Source organism: Trachypithecus francoisi, unplaced genomic scaffold (genome assembly GCF_009764315.1).
Source record: "Trachypithecus francoisi isolate TF-2019V2 unplaced genomic scaffold, Tfra_2.0 Lachesis_group2, whole genome shotgun sequence".
In the NCBI taxonomy this organism is placed as follows: domain Eukaryota; kingdom Metazoa; phylum Chordata; class Mammalia; order Primates; family Cercopithecidae; genus Trachypithecus; species Trachypithecus francoisi.
This window is the reverse complement of record NW_022681465.1, coordinates 148,752,698-148,772,329: the sequence shown is the minus strand read 5'-3', so window position 1 is coordinate 148,772,329 and position 19,632 is coordinate 148,752,698. Positions and strand designations below refer to the sequence as shown.

Sequence of the window (19,632 nt, the reverse complement as noted above, 5' to 3'; positions counted from 1 at the left end):
ATCTTCCTGTCTTCTTCTGAGTCCTCCAAACCATTGCAACCTCTGCCCTTTACCCAGTTACAAAGTTGCTTCCACATTTTCAGGTATCTTGATAGCAATGCCCCACTGTCCTGGTACCAATTTTCTGTACTAATCCATTTTCACAGTGCTATAAAGAACTACCTGAGACTGGGTAACTTATAAAGAAAAGAGGTTCAACTGACTCATAGTTCCACAGGATTAACAAGAAGCATGACTGTGAGGCCTCAGGAAACTTACACTCACAGTGGAAGGCAAAGAAAGCATATTTTCACATGGCAGGGTAGGAGAGACAGTGAGTGAAGAGGGAAGTGCCACACATTTTCAAGCAACCAGATCTCATGAGAACTCACTATCACGAGAAGAGCAAAGGAGAAGTCTGCCTCCATGATTCACTCACCTTTCACCAGGGCCCTCCCCTGATATGTGGGGATTACAATTTGAGATGAGATTTGGGTGGGGACACAGAGCCAAACCATATCATCTATGCTTAGGAAAAAAGTTGCTATTTGTAAAGAATACATAGAAAAGGGTGTTTATTAGAAACTTGTTTGTAGTGGCAAAAATCATGACACCACCTGAATAGAATATCGTGTAACTATTTAAAAGAATGGGATCCGCATCTGTTGACCTGGAAGGATGTCCAAGGTGTACTTGTTAGGTGAGAAAAGCAAGCTGCAGACAAAAGGGTATAAGATAATCCCATTATTTTATTTAAAGGCAAGCAACCCAGAAAATATCATATATGTCTCTCTTTATGCTTATATAATTACAAAGAAATGTGGAGAATAAGGGGAGATGTGCAGGAAGAAATAGGAAAGGAGAGGTGATGGAAATAAGTTTATTAACATTTTGGGGTATTTTACTGATGGAATAAACACATTATTTCTGTAAATTCTGAAGGGGCATTTGCAAAAAGAAGAATAAATTTTAAAAAGAGTCGATTCAAAGACTATCCCTATAATGCTCACTTACGCTCAGATATGCTTTCTTGGATAAAAGACTATGTATAAGCCAAATCCTGAAAAGGTTATGGACAGTTCCTGTGGCTACCCACCATCTATCAGCTGGCATATGGGTTGTGGTACAAAGATGGAGAACCACTATGCTATGAGCAACAAAACCACAGACACTTTTTGATCAGGGGAATAACACTGAAAGTGGTGTTCTAGGAAGATTAATCTGGCAGTAGACTGCAGAATGAATTAAGAAGGGAGAGGGGAAAACTAGAGAATTAGGAGACTACTGATAAGAGCCGTAAGAGTTTGAATTAGGGTGTGGCCAGTTTTTTCCTGTTGTGTTGACTTCTCAGGGAACAGAAACTTAATTCCCTTCTGGCTTCCAGCCTTTGTACCTTACTCTTAACCAAATCTCAGGGTCTTTGTGTCTCAGAAGTATGTTTCTTATTATCTGCTTTAATTACATCTAAATTTCAAATTTAAGGTTCCTTTTTAAAAAAATTATAAATGAATTACTAGTAATATTGCACCATTTAAGATTTCCCTAATTTATCTGGCTTTGATTTTTGAGAATGTTCATGTTTGAAGGATTGGTTTCAACAACAATAATCACTCATAAATTTATGTTATTCTATTCTATCTCTTCTATGCTAGTTGATGTGACAACTACCCTCTCCCTGCCACATTTTAAGATTGCTGTCTCCTAATTCTTCAGCTATTCATTATCTTTTGTGGCTGTTCTCTCTGGTTGCCTTCCAGAGCCCTGTCCTTGTCCCTCCCCTCTTTTTTCCTCAACATTAGAGCAGTTCATTCTTAAATGACCTCATCTGATTTTCTTGCTATAGAGCTAACACCTTCTTACCATGCATTTTCTCTTTTCTGACTGTCATTTTGTCTTTTCTGACTGTTCAACCATATTAGGTTGAACTCTCATAACTCTTAGTGGAAGAGATGAACTTATCCTACCAACCTTTTGACTGTTATATACTATAGATAGAATAAATCAAATCTAAAATATAAATAAGCTAAAAAAAGATATTTTGAAAATTCAGGCAAAAATAAGACACCCCTCCTCTCTTACTCAGTGGTTACACACACACTTATTTGAAAAATGAGGAAACCGATTTCTTGCCTGACCTTCTAGGTAAGTCAGTACAAACATACATTAGACTCATCTGCTTAAACAATCTCAATTCTTATAAAAGTGAAAAGCATAAAGCTTCTGCTACAAAAGTTCCTATACTGATAATTTACTATAAGTTACTGCGTTGAGCAAGCTTTTACCAACCAACCAAACGAAAACACCCTCTAACCTTTCATTTACAAACATTGGCTTGTCTAATTTTTCAATGGTAAACAGACCAGAGTTATTCTAAGAAATTATGAAAAGCAATCCATTTCAAAGTCTTAAAGCAAATTTAGAGACTGATAACAATTGAAAATACATCTTTATGTACACTTCTCTCTGTATTCATATACACCTGTCAGCCTTAAGGCTTATTTCTATCTGGGGAAGATAACCTGGGCTATCAACTCTCTCATTCAGTATCCGCTGACACTTTTCTTACTCGGGAAAGATTAGAAATATAATCCATTCCTATACATCTTTTTGATGTACATGTCAAATTTTGTTTATTTAGGTATTCAACATGTATTTGTAGAGGTCTTACTACAGGCTAGACACTATTCTAGATGGTGGCATACAGAAGTAAGCAAGGCAGACAGTATCACTGATCTCACAGAGCTTACATTGTAGCAGGTGAGCAGATAAGACACAATTAGATAGATGATGTTAAGAAGATGGAAAGACTATGTGAAAGATGCTACTATTTCAGAGCAGTCAGAGATCTCTTTTACAGAGCTGACATTTAAGTGAGAGAGTCAACTATGTGGGTACCTGGAGAAAGAACATTTCAGTTAAAACTTCCTCAGATTTGAGCTTATACACTGGGGAGCCCAGAAAGAGGATTATTTCTCCTAGAGAGTAAGGATATTCTTAAGTGACTAGAAGAAAAAAATATCTTGCACCTAGGGTACACAAACTGAGGTTATGGTGAAAGTCATGTATTCTCCTTGTTTTGTATCATATAATATTTGATGACAATATGCATGCATATAATACTTTCAACCATTAGTTGCTGAAGTCTCCTGTTGGCTCATTCCTATCTACTCAGTCCTCATCTAGTCAACTAATTCTTTCCATCTTTTCTTTCTTTTGTTTCATACTCCTTGTTGCCCCTTTTCTTATTCCAAATAGTTGAATCAAATCTTGTTTCCCATTCATCCATGCAGTTTCCTCTATGAAATTTCAGTTATGTCTTCCCAGGAAGGAGCTTGAGATCCTTCAATCTCACATTTCAAAAAGCAAACTGAGGGAGGAGTAGGCAGGGATGAGTATCGTCAGAGTGCTCTCCATGCTGCTGGGGATTTTCATCTTCTTCATCTCCATATGCCCAGTGTCTAGCTTGATAAATGCTTGCTGCTGCCAAGTACGATTAGAAGGACCTTGGAGATCATCTAGTTAACCTCCCACTCTATCTATCTCAAGAATTCTTGGCCTAGAACATGTCTTTGTAGTTCTTTAGTTCTTCCACTTACGAACATAATAACGTAGCTAGGCTGTTTATTGATTTCCCAGTGTCCATAGAGAAACACCGAGGTATACAAAAATCAAATTTAGCCAGGCACCAGAATTGAAGTTTAGAATTTTCATTTTTTTCTTAATAGTTTTATAACTTTTCCTTCCAGTTTCCTTATTTACTATTTTCTTGTTTAAATATGTCTGTGGGACCCCCAAAACACTGTACAGCTCTGTTAAATGTCATCATCAATTAAAAGGTCACTCATCCCTAAAATACTGAGTTAGAAATTACTTCACCTATTTTTCTTTCCTTCAAAAACATTTCTTGATTAAAAATGCAGTGCCCATCTACAGACTGCACTAACACCAGCCCATGATATGTGTTTAGTGATGAGAAGCATTTGCTACCTAATAGAAAATCTACCAGCCTCCCAGCTGACAGAACAAAGTAGGAGGTTCAAGGCTAATAAAGCAGTGTAGAGAAAAATCTGTTAGCAGTAAAACATTACCTGCCGTGCTAGAATGGCTCTTCATCCCCATTTCTTAGCTCTGAAAACTTATAAATCATCTTTTGGGGAGAAAGAACAAATATCCAAGAAAACAGTTTGCTTTTAGTACAATCCTAAAAAACTTAAAGTTCTTAAGCAGGCTGCTGTCACAAAGAAATTCTAAGAACTTCAGCACTAACAGAATGGTTACAAAATGAATATCCTATTTTTGACACCACTACACGTGTCTTCATCATTTCAAAGACTAGGATCCATTTTAGTCTAGCATTTTTTGAACAGTAAACATGACTAAATTTAGAAAATAGTAGTAACAAAATTCATTTAGTTTTTAAAAGTACTATGAGTAATCGCAGAGGTTTTTTTTCAGGTTGTGAGGAATAAAAGTCAAAAATATATGAATTTTATATTGTAGCTATAACTCAAACTATTTTATAAGCATAAATAATTTTAGTATACTTGAGTTGCTCTTGCTATACTGATAATCAGATATTAATTCCCTGATACACTAAGGGAAATGTGTATGAATGGGAAATTAACCTGTTTGGGAGACTGTTGTAGGAATTCACATTATATTTACATTATATATGCTATTGCCAAGTTCCCTTCAAGTCCAAGTCAAAAGCAGACCTACCTTACTTAAACATAAAATAAATACTCATTTTAAAAATCAGGCGTAGAGGTGAGTAGTCTCTATTACTTTTTCACTATGCCAAGAAGGGGGAATATATAAACTGTTAGCATCAAGTTCCTTAATAACTTAAAGAAAACACAAATCAGAACTTAACCACTAAGCATCATCCGTTTCAGAATAGTCACCCTGGCAAGCTATTCACTTATTCCAGGCATATCCAAAACAGAATTAAACATTTTCTATAGAATTATCTATGTGGGCTTTTAAAAACACCCTCAAAGAAAATACATGTTATCATTCAAGAAAGTATTAAATTTCTAAATATCTGGAAATACTCAAATGATTTGAAGTCACACAAATAAGGCTTAGGAATAAATACATTTTCTTTGAGCAAGAACAGTTAGGTGTTACTATAGTGCAATGAGTCCAATTTTCTTTTATGGCTTACAAGGTGGTTCTGAAGGCAGTTTCAAAGAGGAGCAATACATAGCCTCCCAAGGTGGAAATTTAGAATATTTATTTTGGGTTTTCTGTTTAAAGAAAAAAAAATCAATCTATTTTATACACTTTATCCTTAATAAACCCAGGTGAATTCCAGATGACAAATTTCACATAATGTTCTAATTAAATTTTTTTTTAAGTTTCCATCTAAGAAAGCTGCCTACAAACTTAGGTTCTACATCGGTATGTTTACCAATTTAAACTGCCATTTAATAATTCTATGCTTGCCTCTGCTTTTATAACTTCAGTTTAATACATTAAATTTATTTAACTGAAGTTTTTTTCAACCACTTGATCAATAAAGAAAAAAAGTAAGTGCAGTCAAGTTTCACAATCCTCCCAAATTTATGCAGTTAGGATAAATTTTGGTATTCAACATACTCAAGAGCTTTTTCAATAAATGTAATAAATGTAAAAAAATTTTAAATCTTACTTCATTCCCATTTTCAGGCAAATTAAGGTTTCTAATGACAAAGAATCTTTGCATACTTGATTACACAAAAACATCAGAACAGGAAATACCAGAAAGAGAATACTCTAGCATTTATTAATAAAAATATAACAATGTGGGTGGAGTTATCACTATGGCTATTATTTAGATGGCATACTTCATATCCCTCAACAAAATCCACTGAACACTTCATTGAAGGCACTTTCAAAAAAATAAAACTGAAAAAAAAAATCATTGTAAAGATACTACCTTGGCATTTGAAGGCTTTAAAATACAGTAGTCTTCATGAAACTGCAATTCATGACCCTTTCGGGATTGCATGTAGCAGACCCTAAAAGATTCTTGATTATAGGAAATACCTACACCATAGTCACAGATGTCATAATGTACTTTAGCCAATGAGAGTCTGGTTTAAGCTAAGTGAACTTGGCAGAGCTTTAAAAATTCCACCTTGCATTTTTACAATGCTTTTTAATTTTCAAAGTAAACATACATGCACAAATCCTGTCAGGTAAAAACACCGTATTTTAAAGAAACTGAAACTGTGACAAAAAGCAGTAGGTGACTTTACAAATATATGCAGGAGAGTAAGGGTCTGATCCCTTATATTTTATTTAAAGATTCGCTGTTGACAAAAATTATTAAAGATACATGAGGAACTAACATACCCAATATTAAATATTTCCCTTCAGGTAAGTATTAAGTTTTCCTGGCTATTCTTTTCTCTTTTTCTCTTAAAATGCCTCTAGTTTTCACATTTGTAAAATTAAGGTAAATAACTGCTGCCTTCTGTGCTACATGGATATTGACAGAATCAAGACTTAATACGGTAACTAGAATAAAAACTTTCACAGAGTTGAGATTTAAATGAATGCATGCAAAGTGCTTAGCATAGTGCTATCACATAATTGGTGCTTAATCATTATTAGGGAAAAATAGGTTAACAAAATGTATAGGGAAGAATATAGACACTGTATATTTTAAAAATCTAAATGAGTCAAAAGTAACTCTTACAAAGTATGTGGCTAGTCTGTATTATGTCAATCGACTATTTGTTTCAAATGTCTAGAAGAGACCCAGATAATTAAAGAAGCCTACCGGGCAACTTAGATAACTAAGAATTGAGATATTCAAACTGGCAACACTGCTAATTAAATGTTCTGTGATCTTTACCTCAGCACTTTCTATGGATCTCAATTTCTCATTCGAAAAAATTAGGGGGTAGGATTAGGGGAGCTCTCAAGTCCTTTTAAGTTCTAATCTAAAATAACTGTACCTAAGATAGAAAACAAGCTCTGAGAACCCAAGAGCCCCACCTCTCGGGTGCTAACAGCAGCAATAGTTTATTTTTTATGTATCACCAACTACATTATTTTAAATCCTTATCTTATAAAAACCCCAAATCTGTATTCACATCTATTTGTCTTACACTTGATAATCTATAAAGAAAATGTCAAAGAACTAACTTTGTTATACCATTCCCTACCCTAATTACTTCCCTCATCAAATTGATGCGTTAAAAGGATTTTGGAATTTTAGAAACACACACACAAGTTTTGAAAACAATTCATAGTTGTAAAGAAAGTATTTTTGACTCCAAAGTACCTAGTTCGAGGCCACAGACTGTCTCCCTTAGCATTAGAAACTAGGGCTTTGGACTTTTAGTTGAGTATTTTTCTTCTGTTTCTACTACTGAATAACTAAATCAAATTCTTTGGAAGGGACTTAAGGGTTAAAAAAATAAAAAAGGAAAATCTGAAATTTAAATAGTCTTAAAATTAAGGGAGCTCTTATCCTCAGTAATTACAAAAGAAAACATTAAAACAATAACAAAGTAAAAGTGTCCATAACAAACTGGTAGAGCTTCAGTGTTCAGCATGTGACAATCATAAGGTCATAAGTCACAGCATTGCCCCAACCAGCATGAAATAATAAATCATGTACTGAATTGTATCATTTCACAATAGCTTTCAAAATCTGGCTATCAAATACACTTTCATAATAGCCACGGCTAAATATTATGGACAATTATGAAATCAACTAGAATAAAGGCTAATTTTATTGTAAAAAGAAATAGTAAGTTAACACTTTTTGCAACAAACCGTGTATCTTAAACACTGCATACTTATTGAACTCTCAAATTATTTTTTTACAAAAATAAAAATTCAAGGTAAGATAATGTGTAAACATTTACAACTAATCATATCATTAAACCTTTTTCCCCCTTATATATATTTTTGGTGCCCTATAGTGTGAATGAAAAACAGATTCTAAAACAACAGGTACTTTCACTGAACTTGCTGCATTATAAACACTATTAATCTTGTTGAAACTTGCTAAAAAAATTATTTTGAAGCACTCAAAATTAATACTTGGGTTACTCTGAAAAAGTATGTTTAAGCATGCAGCTCTATTGGGATGTAATTAATATTTAAATTATCCTAGGGATAAAATTAGGGGATAACACATTTTCATTCAAAATATTGAATTTAAGGAATGTATTGCAATATAGTTTAAGTGACTGTCTAGCACTTGCAGAACCCCATAATTTATTCTACATAAGTATTATGAAAAATTAATTTTCTCAATATTCCAGCAGAAAAAATACATAACCCATAGAAATATATTACCAAAGAAAAAGGTTGCTCTCCAGTCAGTTGACAATGGCTGTAAAAGGGCACTATGAAATATGAAATGATTATATCAACATTAAGACATCAGGTCGACTACATTCAAGTCATTAGATTTTCATTTATTAAACAGCAGCTTAAATGAAAATGGGACAAATATGAACTTAATCTTACCTAAAATAATCTAAAAGAAAGTAAAATGTGCATTTTATCCTTCTTCGGTAATAAGGCAAAGTAAGAAACAACATAACTCAACAATTAGTATTATATAGCCATGACTAGTTTTAGATTTCTACCTCAAATAAAAGAAGCTAAATTGTAATCCTGATTAATGCATTTCCTTATGCCTAAATATAGCCCTAAATGTTCCTCTTCTTAAACCTCTAATTCATGACAGTTGATCCAAACTCTTAGTTTTCAGAACTGATCTTGATATTCCTAAACTTATCCATAGCACTGCACATCTCTGTTGCTCCTCCCTCTTCACCTTCCACTACCAATTAATTCATGAACTCCACTGGAAATTCTGTATTTAGAGACATTTACAACGGTACTGAGGAATAAAGAAAGCAACCTGTCAAAATTAGGTGTTTGGGGGTTAAAATCACTGTCTCCAACTAATTTTGAACTGCGATAAAATTCTATTTCTTTCTTAATATGTAAAATGAACAAAGATCACCATCACAAGTCACACCCTAATCTAGTTTAGCATAGAAATGATCACACATAATCCAAAGGGGAAGGGAACGCTTAGTAGATCTTTTCTTTTTTAATTCCTAATAGGAATATTTTATTTATTTGGAAAATACAAAACCCAAGTATTAATAGAATATGCCAGAAGAAAATAAGAGCAGTTGGCTCTCTGAATCTGCAGAAATAAGGAGAGCACGGGCTTTTAAAAATTCTCTGTAAAGGTCAATAAATAATTGATTTTTTTTTGTAGTTATAGCTTAATGCAACAAAATATTTCTTGAACACTCTTTATGCAATAGGAATCACCAATGTGTATTTTTCATGACTGAGAAATATGAAAACAAGTGCCCATTAATCTGGCAAATACCTGTAAATACTGCATTACACAATTACTCTTGATGAAAATATTACCAGGATGTCCTCAGAAGGGTAAATGCGATTCAGTACAAATCTATTTTGCTTATTTAATTTGCCCACATAAGTAGTAGCACATAATGAGAACTCACTGCTAATTAAAATTAGGTATAATCATTAAAGTAAAAAAGAATGTGCTTTAAGAACTATGCCTCAGACCTAGTCTAAACAATGTAAATTAAGATTTCCTGGTCTGTTTCAATCACCTGTAGGCCAGAGTGGACTAAGATTTATGTAACTAATCAATTAATGCAGATGTTCTGACTTTCACATTAGGCAGTCACATTGAAGTAAACCCTTTTGATCCAATCTTTCCTTCACTAAATCTCAAAAGGCCCCTAAAGTGATCTCTACCCACATATTCATTTCACTATTAATACAATTTGCATTTAACCTACATTTACGCAAGGTATATTTCAGAATAATTCTTTCATAAAATGTATAAACATTAAATAAACAGCAAACATGGTCAGACTAAAATATATGTAACACAAATAGACAAAACCAAAATAGCATATGAATTTATGTTACCAATTATAAAAATATAAGGGGAACAGCCATAGAAACATCACAAGTATTTTCAATAAAATCTGACCACATGCTAGTCACATATTTCTGTATTAGTCATTCCACACTAAAATGACACACCTGAATACACAGCGTGTTTTAAAAGCTTTTCTTTTACTAATCATATAGTTATAACAAGTTATAGATTTAAAAAATAAGATTCTCATCATAGAGCTAAAAATAAATATTTAAAAGGAAATCTCCTTTAACATTTAGAAATCACTTTACATAAATGAATACCAGAAATATTAAGCTTAAAAAACACTGAAACACCCATTGCCAGAATCTTTAGAAGGAAAAGAAAAAAGGTAGGAAGTAAAGCAAGTATCCATGGGGGAGGGGGTAAATCATACTCAAAACAAATCTCTTCTCTTTATATTTCCTCTTTTTCTGAGAAAGCATTCAACACGATGTTAGCAGAATTTGCTTCACTCATTCTGTATCTGTATAGGTCTTCAATTTCATTACTTTTATGAAATTAGATACAGATGTTATTGAGACATTAAAATCTACATAAATTTTAGTAGCTTCATTAAGTGCCAATCATCAGAGCCCTAGACTCTGCCGAAGACTGAATTTACAAGTTCATCCAACATCATTCATTCTCTCCAATAATCCCTCCATTCAGGATACGAACAATTTTTTAACACTAAAATTTCAACATAATCCCAATAAAAGCTCTAATACCACTTAAAACCATTTCTTTTCTCTACCTCTGCCATTAATGCTTAAATGAAACAAGGCTGAAAATCAAATAATGCAGAAATGTGCCTTCGTCAGTAAGTTTATGCTAAACGTACTGAATTTCAGTATTTTTAAAAGCATATTAAGTTAGAATGGCTAGTTTGTTTTACTTACAGAACAGATTTTGAGAATCAATAAGGTTTCTCTTGTTTTACTATAAATGAACTTAAAAAGAAAATGCTTTACTAAACTCAATCATAATATTCATAATTTTATAATTTTATGTGATAATTCAATGTTGTGGTGGAGGGAAGGAATTGCCTCTTCCCACCCCCAGAGAATAAAGTGAGGATTTTTTTTTTTTAAGCATTCTGATAAAAACAATTTTAGGTGGTATTTTAAAAAGTCAAATTGCAATTTATAATTTTTTTTAATTTAAAAGGAATTCAAGTTATTAGTGGCATTTAATATTTTTCTATGTAAAGTCAGAAGGTCAGTATTCAATCAAGTTGTGGTCTCAATGTGTTGATTATTTGGTGACCACTCAGGGCCACTGGTCATAGTAAATGTTTGGCTAGAGTCATGTAACATATAGAGAAGAAAAAGCAACTAATTTTAGCTATATCAGGGCTGTTGTTTGGAAACAATAGACTAATTCAATGATGGTTTAAAAGAAACACTGTTTCAATTTATTTGGATGAAGCTTTGTTTTGGGTAATCATAGTTCCCAGTGCTAAGTTAATGCCATAAGGTATAAAATCTTCAAATATTAACAAAATACCCCGTATAAAGTATTATACCTTCTTGTTAGGGCACAGACTACTGATTATATTTCCCAATCACAGACTGGCATAAAAATAATCATTTCATTCGATATTAAAGAACTTCTAAAGAGCAGCATCATCATTGCCTTGCCTACTACCTCCATAAGGTTATGGGGCCCAAATTAAAAATACATGAAGATGCTTTATGTCATAAAGTACTATAAAAGTTAAAGCATTAAAATCACCTTCAGTGATTTAAGAGTAACTATGTTCACCTACTTATACTCTATATCCCAGATTTTATAGGGTTTAAAAGTTCATAGCAAATGGAAAGTAAGTTTTGTCCCATGCCTTTTCTTTATAGTAACGAAAATGAAAACCATGCATGATGATTATCAGGACAAAATCCATTACTAATCCCCAAGAGTTTCCTAAGATGTTTTATTTTTCTTTGTATAATTACGTTTTATAAATCAATTTAAGAGTTTCCTACAGATAGCTTAGTCAAATCAACCATACTTAACTCTTTTAAGAAAACCAAGTATGTGAATTCTATTGCCAAAAATTTGCAATTGAAAATTTTAAAACACACCATGTCTTTTAGCATTTAAAACACAACAGTTTATGCAGTAAGAAATATCTCAAATCTCCTTACTGAAAACATTTTAAACCTTCAACTCAGGTTGAAGTAGTGTTCTTCTAAATAAAAGATAATTATTTAAACAATAGATTAGGAAGTAGTTCGCATTACTCGTAAGAACCAAGGGTTTTTTTTTGTTTTTGTTTTTTTTGACACCTAAGCCTTTTAGAAGAACAGAACATACCCTAAATCTAAGTCTAAATTATTTCCCTAACAAGAACTTCCTACGTGAAGAGGAAAGAAAGAGATCCTCAGGGTTAGGGATAGCTTTCATAGAAAAAGTATTTTCAAAAATCTGAATAACAAGTTAATGGGAACGATGAATATCATTAACATTTCAGAAAAAACTTCAATGGCTACATACAAATAAATCATTCTATCTACTATGTCTTCTTTTTTAAAAAAAAAAACTGCTGATTAATCAATCTTGTGTCACTACAATCCACATTTTTATATTTTCCGTCACATCTAAAATGGATATAAAACCTAGCATTTATCTGAATTGGGAATGAGGTTACAAGGTAGAGAAATTAACCCCTATCAACACATATGTCTACCTTTAGAACTTTTTTCTGATAATTCCATTTTCTGACCTTTTTGGGTCAGACAGAAATATCAGTATGCTTATAAATGAGTATAAAAAAAGAGAAAAATCAAATGATAGCTGAAAATTGAAGCTTAACAATTTTGGCCATCAGTTATCTACTTGAGAACAGGAACATTTGAAAGTAAAATTTTGTTTTGCACCATGTTGGCACAAATTCCTCTATTAAAGAGATTGATCGGCAGACATAACTTGTCTACTTTAGGGCAAGAACCCTGTGAGCAAGACCTGTGTCTAATACTATGATCTGGTACACTGTTCACTGCATTGCTTTAGCAATTTCAAAACTCAAATCCTTTAACAGAAGATTCAGTTTGAAGAACAGGGCTCTTTGTTGGTACTTCTGCTTTTAACCCGTTAATCTCAAGCTAACACTTAACAAATTTACAAATAAGGCAGCACAACTTTTGACTATGTAAGTAAGGGTATCATTTATTGTAATATAAGAACATATTCTAAAACAGCTGAATGAACATGCACAACAAAATATGGTATTGAGACATTATACTCTCCTGAATTTATATAATTTTTCCTTATCTGTTAATGAGCAATATTATTTTTAAAATGTTAAATAAAATCCTCACCATTGGCCAATGGGATACTGAATACCAGTATTTAAGGAAAAAAACTGAAATGGTGACGTACAGATGTTACTTAGGTTGTCTACCCTTTCTACTTTCAAAAGGCCACTTAAACTTATTCATATAAAAAAGCACACGAATCTTCAGAGGACACATACAAATCAATGAAGATTTACATCTATTAATCTATCTTAAATGTACCATTCTTAAGAAACAGAAAAACACTGATCTTACCTTGAATAGCCATTAGAAAAAACCGTTCGACCAGGGAAGTTCAGAGTCCCCAAGGAAGTCAAGTTGTCATCTCCAGAACCTTGGCACCTATTCCAATTTTCAGAACCAACGGGAATTGGTGGAATGACATTAAAAATAGGCTTCTGATCCTGCTGTTGAGAAAGGGATGCTGTATTCATGTCATAGTGGTACATCTGTCCTCCAGAGGTACTCACACCATGAACAGAAATGGCAGACATTTTATTACCAATTATATTTGCTCCAGGAAAGCTTGCCTGACAGTAAACTGTGCCCAGTTTCTCTTGCTTAATTACCCCAGGGGTGCAGAGTTCGATGAAATCTTCTTTTTCTGTTTTCACTTGGGGCAGTGTTGCATTATTGGGGCTTGACAAAACCAGATCTCCATTATCCTTAATTTTGGGTTTAGTGTCCGGTAAAATGAGAGGCTTGCAGTCCTCATTCGAATTTCCTTCCAAAAGGAACGAATCGTCTTCTCCCGCCAGAGGAGAAAGCAAACAGTTTTCATCTATCAACAGGTCTGATCTCCAAGGACTCTCATTCGTCTCTTTACCTGGGGACCCAGAAGAAAACTCCAAATCCTGCAAAATGTCAAAGGTGCTTTGGTCTGCGGTATACAATTTCACATTGCCGCCGTTGGTGCCAGTATGGCCCTTCAAATTTTGCTGTTCTGAAGATACATCAGAGTGAGTTTTTGGAAACTCCTTCTTTGTGGGGGCAGCAGACACAGCAGTGGATGCTGAACTCTTGGGGTTCTCTGGAACACTGGTCGACCTATTGAGGTTTGCAATGCTTTCTTCCAAAAGCTTTAAGTCTGTTTCCCCCGAGGAAAGGCTGATTTGGCCCTGCTGTGGGAATCCCAGGTCATTTCCCATCACTTTTGTTTCTGTCTCTCCCATATACAGTCCCATTGAGAGTGAAACTGCTTTGGAGAGATCTGGCTGCTGCGCATTGCTTACTGAGCCTTTTGGAAAATCAACCAAAAGTCTTCGCTGCTTGGAGTCGGACTGAGAAGTGACAGCCAGTGAGGGTGAAGATGCAGAAACCTTCACAGTAGCTCCTCCCCTTAGGGTTTTATAGAAGTCCATCACATTTCCCCTCTCCTGAGCAAGCACACTGCTGGGGTTTTCTTCTCTACTAGGAGTTAATGATTCTTTGGAGTCCATCAGTGAATATCAACTACAAAACAAAAAACAAAAACGGGGGAAAACATCATAAACTCTAAAGTCACATTATCTTCCTGATCTGATTAGTAAGAGACAGCTTGTTAAATGAACCTTTTAGTTAACTCCGAATCAAATTCTTTGTTACCAAAAGAGTAATTTCTATCTTTCAGAATAAAAAGCCATGTCTCCTGCTCCCATTCAGCGTGCCACATTTAAAAGTACAATGCAGTCCATTTGCACAGCTGAGGGCAAAATTGTATCGAACGAAGCTTGGCTATTCATCCTGCCACTCACTGAACGTGTAGCTTTGTTAATCACAAACATTATAATTCATTACATCTGATTATTCTAAAGGTTCAAGTTGATGTCAAAGTATTTAATTTCAAAAAAAAGGAAGTGTGATCATTAAAATTCCTACCTCTTTTCAATCAAAGCTGTTTTCTTTTCTGAGAACCAATACATATAACATTTGATAAACACTATGCTAGAATTCTCAATCCCTAATTACTTCCAAATTTCCCTCCTACCAGCTACTCACACATCCAAACCTTTAAGTACAACCAACTGGTGAACCATGCACATTTTCTTTGAAAAATAAACGATGCTGATCTGCTTATCTTCCGACAGGCTGGGAAAAGGCTTTTTAACCCATACTTCTGACTGGATGTGCCTACCTCCAAATTTTGAATATATGAAATGAGATACACATTATATAGGTCAACTAAAATTTAGATTTTAAAGAGCAGAAGACAAGGTGTAGTAGCTTCTCACTACATTGTTAAATAACTTATAGTTGACCCTTATAACTCACAAAACCATGTAGATTAAGCTACACTTGTTTACATTGCTTGAGCGCCTCAATATGAAATGCTATTACATCTCCAAGTTCTTTCCTTTCCAAACAAATACCGAAATACCGAAAAATGGAAAAACATGGAATCGTAAAATCACATTCATACAAATTCAGGTACAACGGTATCCAGTAAAATGTTCAAAATAATTTTCTCTGCCTTCACCTATCAAACCTTCACCTATCCCAATTCTCAGCCTATTCTCAAGAGAATAAGACTGTTAGGATATCGTTAATCAGGGTGTTTTAAGAGATGGACTAAGACTGAGAAGCACATTTGGGACAGTACAGTCAAATCCCGCCCAATAAAAGCAAACTTTTCCTACACGATGACGTTAGGCAACATAAATGTCACTGGCCCTCACTGAAAAGTGAATATGAAGGTAGAGAGAGGGGTGTGGACTTGCCACTACAAATCTTAAGGGTAAACTGCTTATCTCCCCACCCTCTGCCCTGTTTATCTGAGGTGATAACGATCTCTAAACACGAGGTATCAAATGGAGCCCAATGAATTTCCATACTGTTTTCTGACAGCTGCCTTCAAACCCGAAACCAAAACAATACTTCCTAAAACGAAAACGCTCCCTCAAGCGACATTATCCCCCAGTTTAAGTTGCAAATAACCCAGCCACATTAATCGGCCCTAATGAACCATGCCAGAGGGTCTTAAGTGGTATTACAAGGTTGCAATTATCAAGTCTGCAACCCCAAACGTCACACTAGCACTTGTCAAAAATCGCAACAGAAAACTACTACGGTTACAGGGAGTCTTTTTCTAAAAGGGGCCACTTAGAAACCTCAGGCGCGAATTGACAACAAACGCTAAAGAGCAAGCCCTTGTGGGGCGGGGGCGGGGGGCGGGAGAAAAAAAGTGCGAGGTTAAAAGAGAAATATGTCCAGACCTGTTGAGTTCTCTCTCCGACACGCCCACTTCCACCAGATAACGCCAGCCCCTGCCGGAGTCTCCAAGTTGCAAGCTGTGAGCCCCCCGCGTGTGTACTCTCACACGCCCTGCACACCCTCCCCAAGCCAGGCGCGACGGGGCCTCCCCAGAGCCCGGGCTCGCGCTCGGGCGCGCCGGGGTGGAGTGCAAATATTCGAGCGAGTAGAATTCAGACGCGGTTTAGCGTTCACCACGAAAACGGGTGTCTGGCGGCCCCTTGGAGGGAAAGGGGACATTCGGGGGAAGAAAAGAGGCCAGGGTTCCCGTCGGGGAATGAGAGGCTCGAAACCACCGGCAGTTCGACAAGGCTCCGCTCGCCGTCCGAGCTCAGGTTCCTCCCCCTCGGCCTGGGCAGGGGACGCCGGCGGAGGGAGAGGAAGAAGCCAGCGCTGTCACCCGCGCGCTGCCCTTTCGTCACCGTCGCCCGGCCCTCGCCAGCCCCCCACCCCCACTCCCCGAGGCTAATAAAAGTTTGTAGGCTCCCGCGGCGGCCCCCGAGTCGTCTCCGGTCCCAGCGGCACCTCGTCGGAGTGAGCGCGCCCCGGCCCCCTCCCCTCCCCGCTTCTTACCTCTGACAGAGGAACCGCTCGCCCGCCACCGTCCGCAGCTCCTGCCGCAGCAGAGATAAACAACTTAGCGTGTGAACGCAGAAGGAGCAGGAGGGAAATATTTTTGTCTAAAAAAAAGGAAGTAAACAGCCACCCCTTTCTCCATGGGTGGGGGGAGAGCCCCTATTTAAGAAAGTCTCCCATCGCCCAGCTGACAAGACAGCCCTCCGCCCCGCGCCGGGCTCCGCGGGTCCGGGCTTCCGGGCGCGCGTGCCCCGTCCCGGCGCCCAGCTGCTTCGGCCGCTCCGGCTGCGGCGTCTCCTTCCACCCACTGAATCCGTCCCCGACGGGCCGGTGGTGACTCGGGCTCCCGTCACAGACACGAGCTCGCAAAATGGAGGAGGCGGCGGCGGAGGGAAGGGAGCGCGGACACGCGAAAGGGCCGCCCGGCCTGGGCGAGCGAGCGGGACCGAGCGGGGAGCGGGTGGAGGCGGCGCCACGGCGCGCACACACTCGCACACACGCGCTCCCACTCCACCCCCGGCCGCTCCCCGCCCGAGGGGCCGCGCGGCGGCCGCGGGGAACGATGCAACCTGTTGGCGACGCTTGGCAACTGCAGGGGCGCCCGCGGTCCCTGCCCCCACGCCCTCCGCGCGGGCCCCGCCACCCCGGCCCCGACGGCGCCTGCACGCCCGCGGCCCCCGGCGTGGCAGCCCAGCTGGGCGCGCTGCGCTTCGTCCCCCGCCCCCAACTCCCCAGGAAAAAGACAGGGCGGCGGCGGCGGGGGCCGACCTGGTCTCCCTGGGGCGGCGTTAGGAGGGCCACCGAGTTTCTCCAGTTTCTCTTCTCACTACCTCCTTCCCGCCCCCGCCCAGCTCCGCAGCTCCGGACCCACTCGGGAGCTCGCTCTGCCCCTCGGCGGCAAGCGCCGCCAGTGCCCCTGCGGGTGACAGCGGGCGGGCCAGAGGAGTCGAGGCGCCGCCCGCGGCAGCGCTGCGCGAGTGACCCGCGCCGCCGCCCCCGGGCCGAGTTGCGTGAAGTGTGTCACTTCGGTAGGGACTACGGGGTTGCACGGAAACGGTGCCGCAGCGTCTCCGCCGCGCTCGGGGCCGGGCGGCCAGACACGCCCTCTGAGGAAGCTTCAGGGAGGGGACTGGAGAGCGGGGGTCGGTGCATACGTACTTTGGGCCCGGGGGGAGTCGCGTGCCGGCAGGTCCCCCACCACCGCATCGTCTGGGCGGCCGGGTCTTCAGCTGCCGCTGCCGTGCTCTCGCACTGGGAGAGAAGTTGCAAAGCAGAACCCACCCTCCCCCGCGCCCCGACCGTCCCCCACCCTCTTCCCCGAGTCTGCGAGGCGGCGGCGGCGGCAGAAGGAGGCGCCGCCTGCCAAGTTCAACCCCCACCTCTCCCGCCCATTGCGCTCACACTCGAAGCAAGTTGCACGCCAAACGCAAAACCTCCAGCGAGCTGGATTTCTTTGCACTTTTATTATTGTGATTAAGGAAAGCAGGGGGTGGCAGTCCTAAAAGCAAGTTGCAGGCGAAATAGTAAGTTGCTGGCGAAGTATGCCCCCCCTCCCCAAACTCCTGACCTCTCCTTCCACCCCAGCCAGGGCCCGAGTCCAAGTTCCCGGTGCAGGCCCCACCCCCCGAATCTTGACATTTGCTGCCCTCGACTCTATGCGTTGCTCACCCTATCACGTTCATGGGACCCCAGCCCCTACAAATAAAATACGGGCAGCTTTAAAATGCCAGCGTTCAACTCCCTACAGCTGTTCCTGTTACAAGCTTCCCCCTCAGTCCGAGGGGAAGGAAACACGTGGCCCGTCCTAAGAGAGGAGAGGGCCGTGGGGCGAGGGAAGCCCCCGCCCCAGCTCCCCTCCCTAGCTCGCCGCGTCGGGAAGGCTTGGGCGATGTGCCTGGACAGAGCCTCCTACCTTGTGCGGCACAGATTATTTTTGTGACTCGGGGAAAGGTTGTGCTGTGTGGCTTTAGGGTTTGGGGAGGTAACTTTTGCGCCCCCACAGGTGACATGGCTTGCCAGCTCCTGACAAGGGCGGGGGCTGCCGCAGCTCCACCTAATCCTGCTCGGGCGCTCGGCCACAGCCACTCTCTGTCCTCCCGCCGCGCTTGGACTGACGGCAGCCGCCTCTGCTCTGACATCTTGAAGACGATTGGGGAAGCGCGTCCCGGAAGCTGCCCGCCGCCATCTTGGTAGGGTACAGTGACGCCAGCCCGGCCCCGCGGCCACCATCTTGGCAAAGGTTCGCGATCGCGGGTAGCCTAAGCCGTTCTTCCTCGGTTCTGAAGGGTAAACGGTTCCCTGTGCGTTTTCTAGTGTGAAAGGAAAGAAATAGGCTTTCAGCAAGCCTCTTGTCCGGAGACTATCTACGGAGGCCGCCTCCAGAGGATTCTGGAGCCGCCATCTTGGCAAAGGAAGAGATACTCGCCACCTCGGAAAAGAGGAAACCAACCCTATGCCAGCGTAGAACCCTCAGCCAGAGGAATTTTTATGAAGGGCGCTGAGCAACTCCATGTTAACAAAACCCCTTTCTGGACTCGGCAGACTCCGCTTCTCTTTCCCCTTGGCACAAGTCAACTAGAAGGAGGCCCTTGCTTCAGATGCTCTTCTGTGAGGCTCTGAGAG

At 39.5% G+C, this 19,632-nt stretch overlaps 1 protein-coding gene across 7 annotated transcripts in view; it reads right to left on the bottom strand.

Moving 5' to 3' along the window:
* Positions 1–18,377, bottom strand: part of NR3C1 (nuclear receptor subfamily 3 group C member 1) — a 123,492-nt gene extending 105,115 nt beyond the window's left edge. Inside the window, exons 1-3 of one of the 7 annotated variants that reach the window (XM_033180789.1) lie at positions 18,169–18,286; positions 17,008–17,048; positions 13,462–14,658 (exon numbers count right to left, since the gene is read on the bottom strand). In XM_033180789.1, coding sequence (XP_033036680.1) covers positions 13,462–14,645 — 1,184 coding nt within the window. In that variant the 5' untranslated portion in view covers positions 14,646–14,658; positions 17,008–17,048; positions 18,169–18,286. Of the gene's footprint in view, positions 1–13,461; positions 14,659–16,397; positions 16,533–17,007; positions 17,612–17,778; positions 18,038–18,168 lie in introns of those variants that run through there. The other 6 variants (XM_033180790.1, XM_033180788.1, XM_033180795.1 and 3 more) reach the window with 6 other exon arrangements.
* Between the last annotated feature and the right edge of the window lie 1,255 nt (positions 18,378–19,632).